General features: G+C 37.1%; 1 protein-coding gene across 1 annotated transcript in view; it reads left to right on the top strand.

Moving 5' to 3' along the window:
• Window positions 1-14,636, top strand: part of LOC124881047 — a 42,597-nt gene extending 27,961 nt beyond the window's left edge. The window contains exons 4-5 of the mRNA XM_047386533.1: window positions 12,835-13,197; window positions 13,947-14,636. Coding sequence (XP_047242489.1) covers window positions 12,835-13,197; window positions 13,947-14,122 — 539 coding nt within the window. The 3' untranslated portion in view covers window positions 14,123-14,636. The remainder of the gene's footprint in view (window positions 1-12,834; window positions 13,198-13,946) is intronic.
• The last annotated feature ends 1,079 nt before the right edge of the window (window positions 14,637-15,715 follow it).

The following is a 15,715-nucleotide window of genomic DNA, read 5'->3' as shown; positions in this document are numbered from 1 at the left end:
TGAACTCTGAACTCTGAACAGACTTTTAGGGAAAATCTTAAACTTTTGTTTTAAAGAAATTAAAGACTTTAAACCTTTTTTATATTCTGTTTTCAGTACAAAAAGACATTTTTAATGCATACGAGCTTGTTGTCTATTAACTACTGCCGGGGTTTATCATTAATAACATGCAGTGATTTCATTGTAAATAACTCTAGTGTCTAATCAGATGTTTCATATTTAATTAAAGTTGTTTTAAAGTTTGTTGTTTCTGTGAAGATTTCCTCCTAAACTCCCATCAGCTCCTGTGTTTCATCCTGTTGCTTCATTAAAACTTCATCCAGCAGCTTCATCTTAGTGAGGATCTGAACTCCCTGAACATCCAGATGTTCACAGACTCACAAACTCTCCTGTTAGGAACACAACTTTATTATATCAATATACCCAAGAGATAAAAAGACAAGTCAGTTATCAGCCACTGATATTTTAAAGGAGATTCAGAAAGTTAACAGGATGACAACAAGAGCTGCATCAATACATAAATAAAGAAAATAAAAAGCAACAGATCAGCTCCAACATCTCAGAGACAACAAGGAACATCTACAGTCGGACTTCATTCAGTCATTAGCAGCTAATCCTGTTTATTAACCTGTTTATTACACAGAACTGATCACCAGAACACTTTCTGACTAAACTCTGAGGTTTCGGTCCAATCCTGCTGAGGCAGGACATGATGAAGAGGTAAAATCACCAGAACCCCAACAGGTTCATACGAGATCAGAACCAACATAAATTAAAATAAGTGTTCATGGAACTATTTACAAATAAATTAAATATTAAATTATCTTTATGCATTTCTTTGACTATCTCCATAGTTGTTGAAGACTCAACAATTGTTTCTTTGCAACAAACCCTGAGAACCCTTCTTAATCTGCCAGATTACACTCCTCTTTCCCACTGGAAAAACCTGGTTTCTCTCCATTCCCTCCACCTCTGGTCGATAGGAGAGCCTCACGGTCTAATCCAGTTTTTCACAATCACTTCAACAGGAAACTATTTATTAAAGTAAGACATGTTGGCAAAACTACTTTTACCTCATCTAAATTATAATCTGAACCTCACAAGGTCAAAGGTCAACATAACTGAAGCAAAGATGTCAGAAATTAAACACAGCCACTCAGAAATGATCAAACTTCAGTCTAATGATGTAACAAATAACCCATTTAATGGTTAAACTGGTTAGTAGGAGATTCCCATCAACAACAGAAAGAAACCATCAAAGCTGTAGGAGATTGTTGTTTTCTGTTGAATCTAGATGAACAGTCATCAGATCTCCAACCAACACTAAATCCTTAGAAACATCAGGTCCAAATGAAGAAAGTTCAGTGAGAGCTGCTGACTGGAACAGAAATTCAGACAGAGTGAGACCTCTGTGTCCTGAGTGAGTGGAGGGATGTATTGATCACTTTATGTTTCATTAGAAACTGCAGACATCAGAGAAGCCTGGAATAGAGATGTTTTCTTCTCCCACAGTTACTGAAGTTCACTTGATGCAGAACCTTTCATTTGTCCACATGAATGTTTGCTGATCTCAGAGCAGGAAGATCACCAGAACCTTTATTGTTCTGACTTCCATGTTTTTCTAACAGAGAAGTATTTTCTGTAATATTTGGTGTATTTATTTATTTGAACAATGTTTGATAATAAAGCAGGGAATCAATTCTCTAAAATGTCTCATTAATCAAATAATCTGTGGTCTTCTAGTAACTGAGTGTGAGCTTCTGCTGATTGTGTTAAAAAAGGTCTATGGTTGAAAAATGGTGTCAAATCAGTCCTAAAAAACTGTAATCTGAGCTTTTAATGAGGGAGAAAAGGAGCAACAATGTTCAGTTCAGAGCTTCTCATTGTGGAAACATCTCTGAGACATCAGGAGCTGCTGTTTTCTCTCCATTGTTCTTCTCTCTGGGATCTCAGCACCAAGGATTGCTGGATATATTATGTAGGACAGAGTATTACTGTGTTATAAAGGATCTCTGTCACCACCTGATCAGGCAGCCTGGACAGAAAAGGGTTAAACACAAACATATTTATTTAACCAATAATGAAAACAAAAGCTGAACTAACTGAAGAAGAACCAGGAGATGTGTTGACCAGTGAATCAGGATGAAGATGATCTTGTGTGGATGTGGGAACAGTTTGATGAAGCTCAGGTTCTGCAGAACCTGAACTAAAGCAGGAAAGACATTTGCAGAGGAGAGGTTCAGTTTTTAGCATCTATTCAGATCTAGGATGTGTTATTTGAGTGTTCCCTTTATCTTTTTTAGCAGTGTATATATATATATATATATATATATATATATATATATATAGATATAGATATATATTTGAATTGTTAAAGAACTGCCATGTATGAAACAATGATAAACCATTTTCTGCATAACTTTTCATCTTCAGTTTCCATCTTTTCTTTTGAACAAAGAAGTTATTGTTCTCTGCTTTGTGGTCAAGTTTTTTATTTCATTTAAATAAAAAATTTGACAGTTTGGTTGTTTTTATAAATCTAAAAATAAAACTGCAGTATCTCTGGTGGTATGTTTTCATAAGGTAACACATTACATTAGTAACGGACAGAAGAAATTGCAATCATAATCTAAATTTTTGTAAAAGAAATTTCAGATAATTCACACTTAATGTACCAAGTTCATCCACCTGTTTTATTTCCTTCAGTCCTAAAACACATTAAATGTTATTCTAATTGTTTGTGGTTATGGATTACCACCATGTTTAAGGTTTTGAAAAATATTGGTCTGCCAGGTATGTTTTCACATCTGAAATATCAAATATTCAACAGTGGACACCTTGTTAAGGTATCTGAAATCTGCTTATATGTTTTTTTTTTGTTCTTTTATCCCAGATTGACAACAAGATTGAAGACACTCTGGGAAAGGAGTCGGTGTTGGAGGCAATAAAAAAACGATACACAATTTTCCAACTAGTTCAGCAAAACATAAAAACAGCTCAGCAAAAATACAAGACCTCAACTCATAAATCAGAAACTTTTAAGGTTGGAGAAAAGGTTCTACAACTCAACATTAGAGGCCAGCAGCGTAAGGGTGGCGAACTTGAGGAAAACTGGATCGGCCCATAAACCATTGTTAACCTAATCAACAAAAGATCTCCAATCCCCAACCGCTTTTCTGCCGAAAGTGAACATAGATCAGCTTCAGTTATTCATTGAACAAGAACCAATAATCCCTCAGAACATTATAAAAACTGGAAAACCTGCCTCCACCCTTCAACCTGCTGAGGACCCATCCTCCACCCTTCAACCTGCTGAGGACCCAGCCTCCACACTTCAAGGTGTTGAAGCTGCTACGGATCCCGCCACTACAGAGCACTGTTCACTACAACCAGCCGCCACAGAGACAGTTTCTTCCTCCGGGCTGTTTCTCTGTTGAACATTTAATAGAGTACAAAACAGCATACAGATGTTGCAAACGCACCTTTTTATTATTGTATCTGTGTATATTGTACATTGTAAATATGTATATTCTGTAATACGAAAACAAAACCAAAGAGCAAAGTGTACCTGAGTCAAATTCCTTGTTTGTATGTACGAACTTGGCAATAAAGCTGATTCTGATTCTGCTGTGCCGCCATTTTCAGGTTCTACAAAAGTAGAGAAGGGTATGTTTTTGGACACTTTTCTGTGTAAATATAATGTACATGTGTATTGTAAGAGTTTCACATCCAAAATCTCAAATTCTTTCCTGTTTTATTTTAGATATCCAGAAAACCTGGGATGGCATGACAGCTGCTGCTCTTCTTTCTAAAATTGGGCCTTATAAACTGTTTTACTTTGATATTTTCAGAACAGCACCAGGAAGGGAACTCGAGAGCGAGGTAAAACACATAGTTTTTCTAACTATCCCCAATTTAGAAATGTCACTGCACTGGATGGGTATTTTAACAACAATATGATTGTGCAAGTTAACAAGCTATGTTTTTATCTGATCAATGCCTACATGAAATTTTTGGAGAGAAAACATAATACATCCTCAGCAGAGTAAGTGCTGTGTATCGACTCGTTTGGCATGTCTGCTGTGTGGCAAAATAAAATTCCAACGCTTCAAGGTTGGTTGTTTGAACTGTTTTACAATTACCTTAAAAGGCATCATGATGCTGACATCAGTGTTTCAATTCTTTCAGTGGGATCCAACAGACTACATCACTTTATATGGTATTGTTAATGACAACCATCACTGGTTTGTCGTTGTAAGTGTTTGCATATCATCAATAAAGACACAGTTCATCTCCAATTCCTTTGCTTTAATCAAAGTTTTTAAAAGTCCATCACAGGTGTTGAATTTTTTGATTCAAGTATCTTACATTCATGTATTTAAAGCAATACAAGGCAGACAGAAACCAAATCATATCTGTTGATGTCTTTTCAGATTATATTTCCAAAACAGAGAAAATCTCTTCCTCTGGACTCACTTGGGGAAAGTAGTCAGAAGTTGAAGAGATGTCAAGAAATATCAAGGTATGTTTATGTTTTGTGATTTTTTATTTTCATGACAAAACTTTATTATTTTTGGGTAGTTGAGAATGAAATAATTTGGATAATTTTTGAGACCATCAGTAGCTCTACATCAGACAAACCTAGAGGAGTTTATTTTTCAATATTTTCGATGACTAAGCATGTCTTTTCAAGTGTGGATGCAGGCTGTCTGTGATATAACGTATCACATTGTAATTACTGTGATCTACACCCTTTTTAGTCTATAAAATGACAAGACTTTCAATTGCAAACATCAACATCATAAATGGCACATAATTGTCCTTGAAAACAAATGTGTATCCTTTGCATTATCAGTTATTTCTCCTGTCAAGCTTCGTATTTCCTTGAGTTGTATCAATAAAAATGTGATGGCAGGATAATTCTATAAATTTAAATTGTCTTTATTTATGTGGCACAAATCCTCCAGGATGAACCATGAAGCCAAATTACATAACAAATTGGTCAAATCAAATACACAAGTAAATATCTTTGACGTATGCAATTGTTTTGGTAAGTTAGAAAGGAACGCAAGGAACTTTAACTAAATATGTTTATTTTTAAAAGTTATTTGTCAAAGCAAGCTTACTGTTCTGCATGAAACAGGCATGTTTCAGTTAGATAATTGCTAATATCTTGCTGTTTTTTAGAGCTCTTGTGAAGAAACAGGGCATGAATGTGAGGTGGGAGAGCAACACACGTCCACATCCCCTACAACCTGACTCCAGCTCTTGCGGCATGTTTGCCATAAAGGTATTAAAAAATGTTCTCCTATATTCACTTGAGATACATGTTCGGCTATATGTGTTTGGTGTTTGTACTTCAGTTTGTAGAGAAAATACTTGAGGGACAACAGCCAGTTTTTCCTGCTGGACGTAAGGATGTGGAAATGCTACGTTGTCAGATTGCAGTCACTGTGATGGAGGCATCAGGTGGGTAACAAAAGTAGCTCTCATAAAAGATAACTACATCATTTAAAGGTCCGTTTAGCTCCGTAAAGTAAAACTATCTGTGTTTCTAGGTTATGTACTAAAGTTTGCAAACTGGACAATTAGTTTATAACCTCTTTCATCCTTGCAGATGACTTGACAGACATCTGCTGCATCTGTGGACAGAAAGACGAAACCATCATTTGGGTATAATCATATTTCTCATTACAGTGTTCTAGAAAATGTTGACACTTTAAGAGAAATATTTTATACATGAAATTATAAAGTACAAAAAAAGTTAATAGGTAATACTATTGCTGCTAGAATGATGTTAAAATAAAAATTAAACACTTTAAATAGAATTCAGAGGTGCAAGGAAAGTGCTTTGTGTAGCTCCTGGACCAGATTGTCCAGGCTAAGAAGTTCCCAAGTCATTCTTTGGCATTTGAAGCAGACATATGTGACTGTACCTCCATGAAGACATTCATTGGGATTGATGCTTTGGGAGATGACCTAATGTCACGCAAAGAAAGAAGACCCAAAATCCAAAAATCAACTTTTGTGTTAGTGTATAAATTAAAGACAGCTACATATATTTTAAGTAGATTGACAGAAGGCTAATTATTCAAAAATGTTTTTGGATTTGTTGAGCCCCAATTATTTGTTGGATTTGGCACAGAATAATGTTTGTCTGTGATGAAGGATTATGGATGGAGAGGGTCTGAAAGTGTATTGTAATAAGCACTGACACACACTATGATGTTGTCAGGGTGCATCATTTCCAGATATGGTTTGAAGAAAACAATAAACAGACAAGTTAGTTGCTGTAACTGAGACTTTCTCCCAAAGGGCCACAAAGGAGCTCCTGTAGAAAATACAGATCATTCAAGGTGAGCCTTGCTTCAGTCAACTACAAGAGGAAGTAAACTGATGATTAACTGACTTTCCCTATTATTACATGTCCATGATCATAAATTTGAGATTTAGGAATGATAATAGCAACCCTGATGAAAGTTTTTTTTTAAAGTATCCTACCATGTAGGACCAATATTACTATTTAAGATTGATACTCTAATTCTGGATGCATTAGAAAACTGTCTCCCTTAATACTATCACGTTAAGTGTTTGAATCGGACCAAAGTGCAGAAAAGAGCTTGGCAGCCGCATGATGAGTTAATCTTGAGGTTTTATTCCAAAACCGTCAAAAGCGTCACAAAAATCACTGCAGGTACATAACCGAGTTCAGAGCCAAAAACCTACATGAGTACTCAGTTCTCCAACGTAGCAAAACTGAACATCAACCAGGGTAGTGACGAGGAACAGTGATGGAGAAACCAGCGGGGAACAAAGAACACAGACCAACTAATATACAGGGAGAAAACAAAGGCAGGTAATCACAGAAACTAAGAACAGGTGTGACAAGCTGGCAGGGAGGCAGAGGGGACAGGTGGAACTAATAAACAATAAAGGAAAACATAAACCTAAACACAGTTAACACAAAAACACAAACCAAGTCCAAGGATGTCATATCATGACAAATACTATTGGCACACTGGAAGTAAATATTGTTAAACACTGTTAATCTTGCAAATAGATCCCAAGATCAAATATTTTACACTCTGAGGCAATAAGTCTTAATAGTAGATGAAACATTAAAATATATGCTATATGTTACCAACATGACAGATGAAATATTACAATAAATGTAAATCTTTTTGTTCTGCAGATATCCTGTGATGTGAGCTTGAGGTGGTTTCACCATGTTTGCTGTTTATGTCCAAACATATCAGCAGCTTTTATTTGTAAGGCCTGTTGAGGGAAGATGACGACATGTAGAAGTTTTTCACAACTCTGGCATTTGTTCAGTGTTTATTTACAGGTGGAATTATACTAATTAATTATTTTAAATTTTAAAATAAGCACATTGTATTTATGTTGAATAATTATCTTAATTGAATAACCTACGTTTAAATACCATGTTCTTGAAAGTTTGACAGTATCTGTTAATTTGTGCACCTAAAAACGATTATTCCTGTGGTGTTTTATAATGAGGTATCTGTAATTTTGTGTAGTGTTGATTTTTGTCCAGCCAATATGTCTGTCTGTTCTTCTTATGTTGAAACTGTTAATATTATCTGAACCAATTCAAATTATGTAAATTTTACTGTTGTGGTAAAAGGTGTGATCTTTCATTTCTAAGAGGCAAGGGAAAGTTACACAAAAATTGCAAAAAAGTGGGACAGCTTCGTCGAATCGCGTTGTTTGAGCTTTCACGGTATCCGTAGATCTCCTGCGGCGGCGCTGCTCACTTTCACCACTGGTTTTTAGATTCTGCAGACATCAGAACCAGGAGTCCCAGTCATTCAGGGAATGGGGAATTCCCCAAGCAGCCGGGGAACTGGAATGTCTGACTCCACTGGGTGGGGTTAGACGTCCGACTCCACCCTCAAACCGTTTGATTGGATATTCCTTCTCTTTCTCTTTAAATGTCTGCTTTCACTCTTAAGCTGAAGTTGATTTTAAGTTAGATGTTAGTTGAACAGTTCAGAGGAGATGGATAATCAGTTAGCATGACTCAGTTTGAAGAGGAGAATAAATTATTCTCTAAATTATTCACCAAATTCATAAGAAATATTATAATCACTAAAACAACAGATTTGTTTTTATAATAAGCTGACCTGTTTTAGTCGACCCGTCCTTTTTTATATAAATATATTTATGGACAAAATCTTATATTCCCAACAGTTTTCCATGTGGCTAAATTAAAAAAAATTAAAGAGAGCTTCCCTTTAATGTGTGTCTTTGTCTCGCTCACCATTTCTATGCATCTTTTCGTGTCTTTGCAGTTTTAATCATGTCTACTGCGGGATATTTTCTACCAATAAATGTGTCACGTTGTTGCCACCCTAGAAATGTTTTGTAACAGCTTTAACAACTGATAATTCAAAGTAATGTTCTATATTGTTCTGATAGTTGAAAGTTGCTCATATTACTCTTGATTATTTGATTAAAAACAAGATTTCTAATTGAAAGAAGGTAACTCAGAAGATCATCATCGGTTGGAACAACAGGAATTAAATTCAAAATAAATAGAAACACAATAAATAGAAACACAATAAATGGAAACACAATGTAACACAAAGTTTTCCTAAAATAAATAATTACATGGAATCACAGCCATCCCTGCCTGTAGTGAAGCACGGATAGAAAGTGTCTAAAAATAACATCTAACTTAAAATGATCTTCACTAACGGGATGAAAACTGACACTTTGAGGAAAAGAGGACCAGCCAATCAAAATGGTTTGAGGTGGAGTCTGTCTGACCCCGTCTTCTCTGCATCTCCAGCTGCAGGCGGGGAGCTTCTCTGTTAAAATCACACTCTTTCTTTTCGGTGGAGCTCCACATGCTACAAAAGGTCAGTGATTCCTGTTTTCTTGGCCCAAATAGAGAGTAAAACTCTGATCTGTTTGACGTTCAATGAGCAGCGATCCGAACTAACGCGCTTCTAACCAGAACCATCAACGGACCTTTGAGGTTTGGACACAGCTGGAGTCCAAGTCACAGGAAACCTGATGGGTAAGTGTTTTATATTTTATTACTCTCTGTCATTAATCGCTGCCTAGTCAAAGTAAATCTACAAATTGTCCAGTTTCTACCAGTTTCAGTGGATAAAAACTTTGCACCGTGATAGAAGAAGAGAGCAGCTATTTATAGATTGTCTGGCTGATGTTCAGGTATGTGAAGAAGCTTATAAATTGTAGCCGCCCCCGAAAGTCATAAGGAGGTTGTACTCCTGTTATAAATTACTAATAGAGCTCGAACTTAAGGTTCTTGAAGGGAACTCAAAGTTTGGGATCCGTTCACTTTTTAAGAGTCGTTCCTGCGATTCATTTTTTAAAATGAATTTATTTCGAAGATTAAACCATTTTATCCCAAATATAATGGTCAATGTTTTCATTTTGGGAAACTTGAGATGTGTGGATGAAATTTCCTAAAATAAAGAATAATGTGTGTTAAGTAAGATTAATATTTTTATTTAAAATGTGCAACACAGAACCACAACATTTTCATAAAACAAAAAATCTTTATGTATATATTTTCATAAAATTAAGCAAAATATAAAAATATAAAAATCAGATCTCAATGTAGCTCCTAACTACATGTGCTGTGTGCATTAATAGCATTTTAGTGCTTTTTCTAATATAGAAACAAAACAAAGAGCAAAATGTAGCAAATTAGAAGAGAACAAAGTGCTTCTTGTCTTTGGCAGAAACAAAAACCACCAACTGCACCATTAAATATAACAATTAAGGCAACACACTAACAGTAAACAACACCTAACTGTAGACATGAACCAAATAAAGTGTGCAACCAATCAAACCAAATTTAAAATGCAGTTCATTTTAAAAGACAGTACAGGTCCTTCTCAAAATATTAGCATATTGTGATAAAGTTCATTATTTTCCATAATGTCATGATGAAAATTTAGCATTCATATATTTTAGATTCATTGCACACTAACTGAAATATTTCAGGTCTTTTATTGTCTTAATACGGATGATTTTGGCATACAGCTCATGAAAACCCAAAATTCCTATCTCACAAAATTAGCATATCATTAAAAGGGTCTCTAAACGAGCTATGAACCTAATCATCTGAATCAACGAGTTAACTCTAAACACCTGCAAAAGATTCCTGAGGCCTTTAAAACTCCCAGCCTGGTTCATCACTCAAAACCCCAATCATGGGTAAGACTGCCGACCTGACTGCTGTCCAGAAGGCCACTATTGACACCCTCAAGCAAGAGGGTAAGACACAGAAAGACATTTCTGAACGAATAGGCTGTTCCCAGAGTGCTGTATCAAGGCACCTCAGTGGGAAGTCTGTGGGAAGGAAAAAGTGTGGCAGAAAACGCTGCACAACGAGAAGAGGTGACCGGACCCTGAGGAAGATTGTGGAGAAGGGCCGATTCCAGACCTTGGGGGACCTGCGGAACCAGTGGACTGAGTCTGGAGTAGAAACATCCAGAGCCACCGTGCACAGGCATGTGCAGGAAATGGGCTACAGGTGCCGCATTCCCCAGGTCAAGCCACTTTTGAACCAGAAACAGCGGCAGAAGCGCCTGACCTGGGCTACAGAGAAGCAGCACTGGACTGTTGCTCAGTGGTCCAAAGTACATTTTTCGGATGAAAGCAAATTCTGCATGTCATTCGGAAATCAAGGTGCCAGAGTCTGGAGGAAGACTGGGGAGAAGGAAATGCCAAAATGCCAGAAATCCAGTGTCAAGGCCGCTATCGAAGCATCCTGGGCCTCCATAAGACCTCAGCAGTGCCACAGGCTGATTGCCTCCATGTCACGCCGCATTGAAGCAGTCATTTCTGCAAAAGGATTCCCGACCAAGTATTGAGTGCATAACTGTACATGATTATTTGAAGGTTGACGTTTTTTGTATTAAAAACACTTTTCTTTTATTGGTCGGATGAAATATGCTAATTTTGTGAGATAGGAATTTTGGGTTTTCATGAGCTGTATGCCAAAATCATCCATATTAAGACAATAAAAGACCTGAAATATTTCAGTTAGTTTGCAATGAATCTAAAATATAAGAATGTTAAATTTTCATCATTACATTATGGAAAATAATGAACTTTATCACAATATGCTAATTTTTTGAGAAGGACCTGTATATTGCTTTAATGTTTCTTCTGTTTCACCTTGTTATTATCTGGTAAATATGCAATGAAAAAGATGAGTTTAAGGACTCTTTCAAGCTAAAGGCAACATTTTCTATCTGAGACAATTGGTCCAGTCTTGGAGAAAATGATCTCAGATGGGACAGATGTTGCAACAATACAAAGCCTCTTAGTTTGAGTTTGCTAAGCCTCGGGTACACAGGGCAAGACTGAACCACCACTTGTTAGGATCTTTCATTTTTGGAAGTAGAGGTTCCTTCAAGAAGTAGAGGTTGCTCCAAGCGTCTGAAGTGGAGTTCCTGGTTCCCACTGTTCCAGTACAATAGAATGACAACTAATGTATATAGACAATATATATATGTTTGTAATGAGGGGAAAAAGTTTAATCTTTTTACAACCAGAAAATATCTTCTTGTCCATCCAGATGTAATTTATAATGAAACAGTTTCTGCAACTGAAACCTTGTGAAGAAGCGCTGAAGAATAACAGCTCAAAGGCACACGGGCAGCGTACCTCCAAAATAAAAGCATGCAGTGGGTGGAGTCAAATGTTGACCCCGCCCACGGCTCCAACAACAAGTTACTTCCTGCCAGCAGTTTTACCAAATCTAAACTCAAACATTAGGCTTTTAAATAATTAATTACACCCATTAAACATAGTGATATCACTTCATTAGAACGGTGATAAATATATGTAGAGGAATTAAATAAATGTTTAATCAATAACAATTTTCTACAGATTTTCTATTTACTAACAATGTCGAAATAAAATTCATTGTTTCTGACTTTAACAGGCATGTGATTATTTAACAATGGAAAATAGAAAACTCAACAAATCCTTCAGTGATTTCTAGATTTCTCCCCCTGATGTTTTCTCCTCATAAATCATCAGATCTGATTTTCCTTTGAAGCCGTTTTAACAATGAAAAGTTTAACAACAACAGAGAACAGAAACATGTTGTCTTATTAATGCTGTATTTGTTTATCACCACAAGGTGGCAGTAATGATCTGTTCAACCAGAAATTTACACACAATCCTCCATCTGTTTTTTGTATTTCAATATTAAACTCAAAGTTTCTGTTTGGTTGATGAAACAAAGATGAGAGTTTATGAATAAATTCAGAGTTTACTTTTATGAAGTTCTTCAATACATCCCTAATATTTATTCATCTTGATATTTCCTGGCCAGATGTTTCTGAGCTCACAGAGTAGCAGTGAGATGAAGATCAGAGAAAACCACAAGAGCTCTTTCCTTCACTTTATTATCTGTAAGTGTTGCTAAATTGTTAATTAAATAAATGTTCCTTGTTGTCTCCTAGAGATGTTGGAGCTGATGTGTTGCTGACTCTTCTCCTCTGTCTCCTCTCACAGGGAGAAGATGATCTGCAGGATCCTGCTGCTCATCATCCTCAACTCATGTCTCTGTGGTCAGTTTCCATCTTCTCTTTGTTCAGTCTAAATCCATCAATAATCAGTGAAAAGTCTGTCAGTGAAGGTAACACTTCAATCCTCCAGCTGCATTTGATCAAGCAGTTTTACTTGAAGAGAATCAAGCAGAGCTCTGACAGCACAGAGACCATCATGTGACAGAAACCTCTAGAGATGTAGTTTAAAGACTCCCATGTTCCAGTTCTCAGTGTGTCTGCTCCTCTCTTTCCCTCTCTGTCTCCTCAGCAGCAACATTTGTAGTGAATGAGACACAGAGCTGCTATCAGGCAGAGGAGAACCACAACATCACTCTGGAGTGGGCCTTCACCACCAGACCTCATGGATCCTGGAGATATCTGTTTATTGACTGCAGCTTGTTAGCTCCTCACAGAGAACTGGTTCTGTATCAGGTCCATGATGGTGTTGAGGTGTCAGAGTCTCAGGATGAACAGTTTTCAGGACGAGTCCAGAGTGACAAAGACGTCCTCAGAGAAGGACGAATCAGACTCCATGTGTCCAGACTGAGGACTGAAGACTCTGGTCTGTATCCGTGTGACGTGATGAATGATGAAGGTTCTGGTTCTGGAAAATGTTGTCTCAACGTCTCTGGTGAGTTTCTGCTGCATCAACTAAACCTTTAAAGTGGTGACTGTGGCTCAGTGATGAGAGTAGATATCTTGAAATCTCAAGGTTGTGGGTTTGATTCCAGCTTCCTCCTGCCACATGTCAATATGCCCCTGAGCAAGGCACTTAACCTCAAAGTTTCTATGTATGAATGTGTGCGTTAGTGAGGACCTCTGGGTGAATGTGGTAACTAGTGAAAAGCACTTTGAGTGGTCAGTATGACTGGAAAGGTGAAATATAAGTTCAGTCCATTTAAAGTTCTTCTGATAAAAAGTAACAAATATTTAAACTTTGTGTTTTTTTCAGAAATTATTTCTCTCTGATTCTGTTGGACTTTTTCATTATGAATATTTTCTCCTCTGATTCAGTTTGAGGAAAATCAGATGGAGGGAAAAATCCTAACTGTGTTTCCCTCAGAGAGTCAGAGATCAATGAAAAGCCTTCATGTTACTGTGGGTTTGTGAGCAGAACCGACCCAGTTTTTCCAGGTTAAATCAGAACCAAGTGTCTCTGTTGTTGTTTCTATGGTTTTATGTTTGTTTAATGCTTTCTTGTTACACTTTATTCTTCTGCAGGTTTCACTAAAATCCAAAGTTATAAAATATGAAAACAAACCAAAACCAGATCAAATGTTGCAGGAACAGTTTCTCTGACAGCAGATCAGGAACTTTTTCTCATTCTGAGTGAAATGTTTAGTATTTCCATAAATTTCCTTCATTGTTTTGTCCTTTCAGCAGCTGCTGATGTCTCCCCAACCCAGAGACCGACTGTGGATCCAGAACCAGGAGGTCCAGGATGGATCTTCCTCTATGTTTTACTGGGACTGACAGCAGCAGCAGCAGCAGCTATGATGGTCAAACTTCTCCTAAACTATTATTTCAAAGCATCAAACTCATATTCAGTCATTTAACAGAACCCTGAAGGTTCCTGAAGCTGCTATAGGAAGAGTTAAATAAGAGATGCCCTCTAGTTTAATTCTTCATTATGTGGAGATATATTATGTGTGTGCATTATTATTATTATGTTCATAAACAGTGTGGGAAATAAAATGTATAACCTGTGTTAGTATAAGACATTGTGCCTTGTTGCAAAAACTTGGCCTTGAGTGTGGTGAAGCAGAAAAATAATGAAGAACTGTAGGGGTAGGAAAAGGATGTGAAAAGATTAACGGGCCAAGTACTCCCTTCTCATATCAGTAGAAAAAGCAGAGTGCAGGTGCAGGAAAAGTAAGCAGGATAATAACTTTCTAAATATGGTAGGCCGGAAAAGTTGGTACGTAACTATATGTGTGAAAAAACTGTAATCAGGGCGCTGCCCAGTTTCATGTGTGTTTTAATAAAAACAATGAGCCCACCTAGAAGCTCCGAAGTTGTGTGTGTGTCCCACAGAGAGCTTCCCCTGGGCCAGGTACTCTAAATTCAATATAACGGTGTCTGAGTGTGTTATTTCAATGGGTGTGAATTCTTTCAGCTTACGGTGAATAAACGAACACGCCGAAGGCCTCTTTAAAGAGGATCTTCAACAATTGGTGACCTCTGACGTGATTCACGGCTGAATCAGGGAATTTGGACAAAGAGAGAGTGTGACAGACGAACCTCCTGACATCCAGGGCGCCCACATCAAAAAATGTATTGTGCAGAGCCTATTGTATTAAATTCTGCCGATTGAATTTATGTATAGGCCAAATTATCTCTAGGATGTCAGTGGTTCTGAATGTTATTACTCTGCAAAACTGTAAAAGAGTGTGCATTAAGTGAACGCGTTAAAATGGAGTCAGATATGAAAAGCTGAAACAAGAAGTCCTTTATTGCTGAGCTCCACTCATTAATTGACGAATTAATGAGATTAAGCTAGGTTTGAGGCCTGTGTAGTTGGCAGAACACGAATAATTGGCATTGGTTAAGAGGCCTGACGAGTACTTCATCTGAATTTGTCTTTTTTTAAAAACAGGTGAATGATTCACTCAGAAATTTACAAAGGGTTAGAGTCCCATCTAGTGGTCACACGGAGGAATTACACAAGTGACTGCCAGTGCAGTCGAATTTAAAGGTTGAACACACATTCTGACTTAAAAAATGCGGTTGGATTTTTAATTATTTGAGCGAAAATGAAATGCATTTATTGAATATAGGGTGAAATGGCTTGTAGTGGATTGTTTTTGCATATTTGTGCATATTTCCTGTGTGCGAGTGTCTGTCACAGACTGTTGTGTTGAATTGAGGAAGGACGAACTGGAATGTGTTTGTGTGCACTGAGCGAGATGATCATTTGGGTTAAAATAACTGTCGAGTCCTAGGGATACGTGTCTGTGGTGCGGATTGTAGAAGAAATGTGAATGTTAACTGTTTTTGCTGATATTACACGAGACTGACTGTCACAAGCCCTGACTGTGTGTGTGTGTGTGTGTATGTCTGGGTGGCAGCCACCATTGCGGATTGAATAAAAACACTGTTGTTAACAAAGGACAATACAGTGATAAGCGGATTTTGTGCGCATATTGTGA

This window comes from Girardinichthys multiradiatus, chromosome 14 (genome assembly GCF_021462225.1).
Source record: "Girardinichthys multiradiatus isolate DD_20200921_A chromosome 14, DD_fGirMul_XY1, whole genome shotgun sequence".
Taxonomy (NCBI): Eukaryota; Metazoa; Chordata; class Actinopteri; order Cyprinodontiformes; family Goodeidae; genus Girardinichthys; species Girardinichthys multiradiatus.
This window is presented reverse-complemented; position numbering and strand designations above follow the sequence as displayed.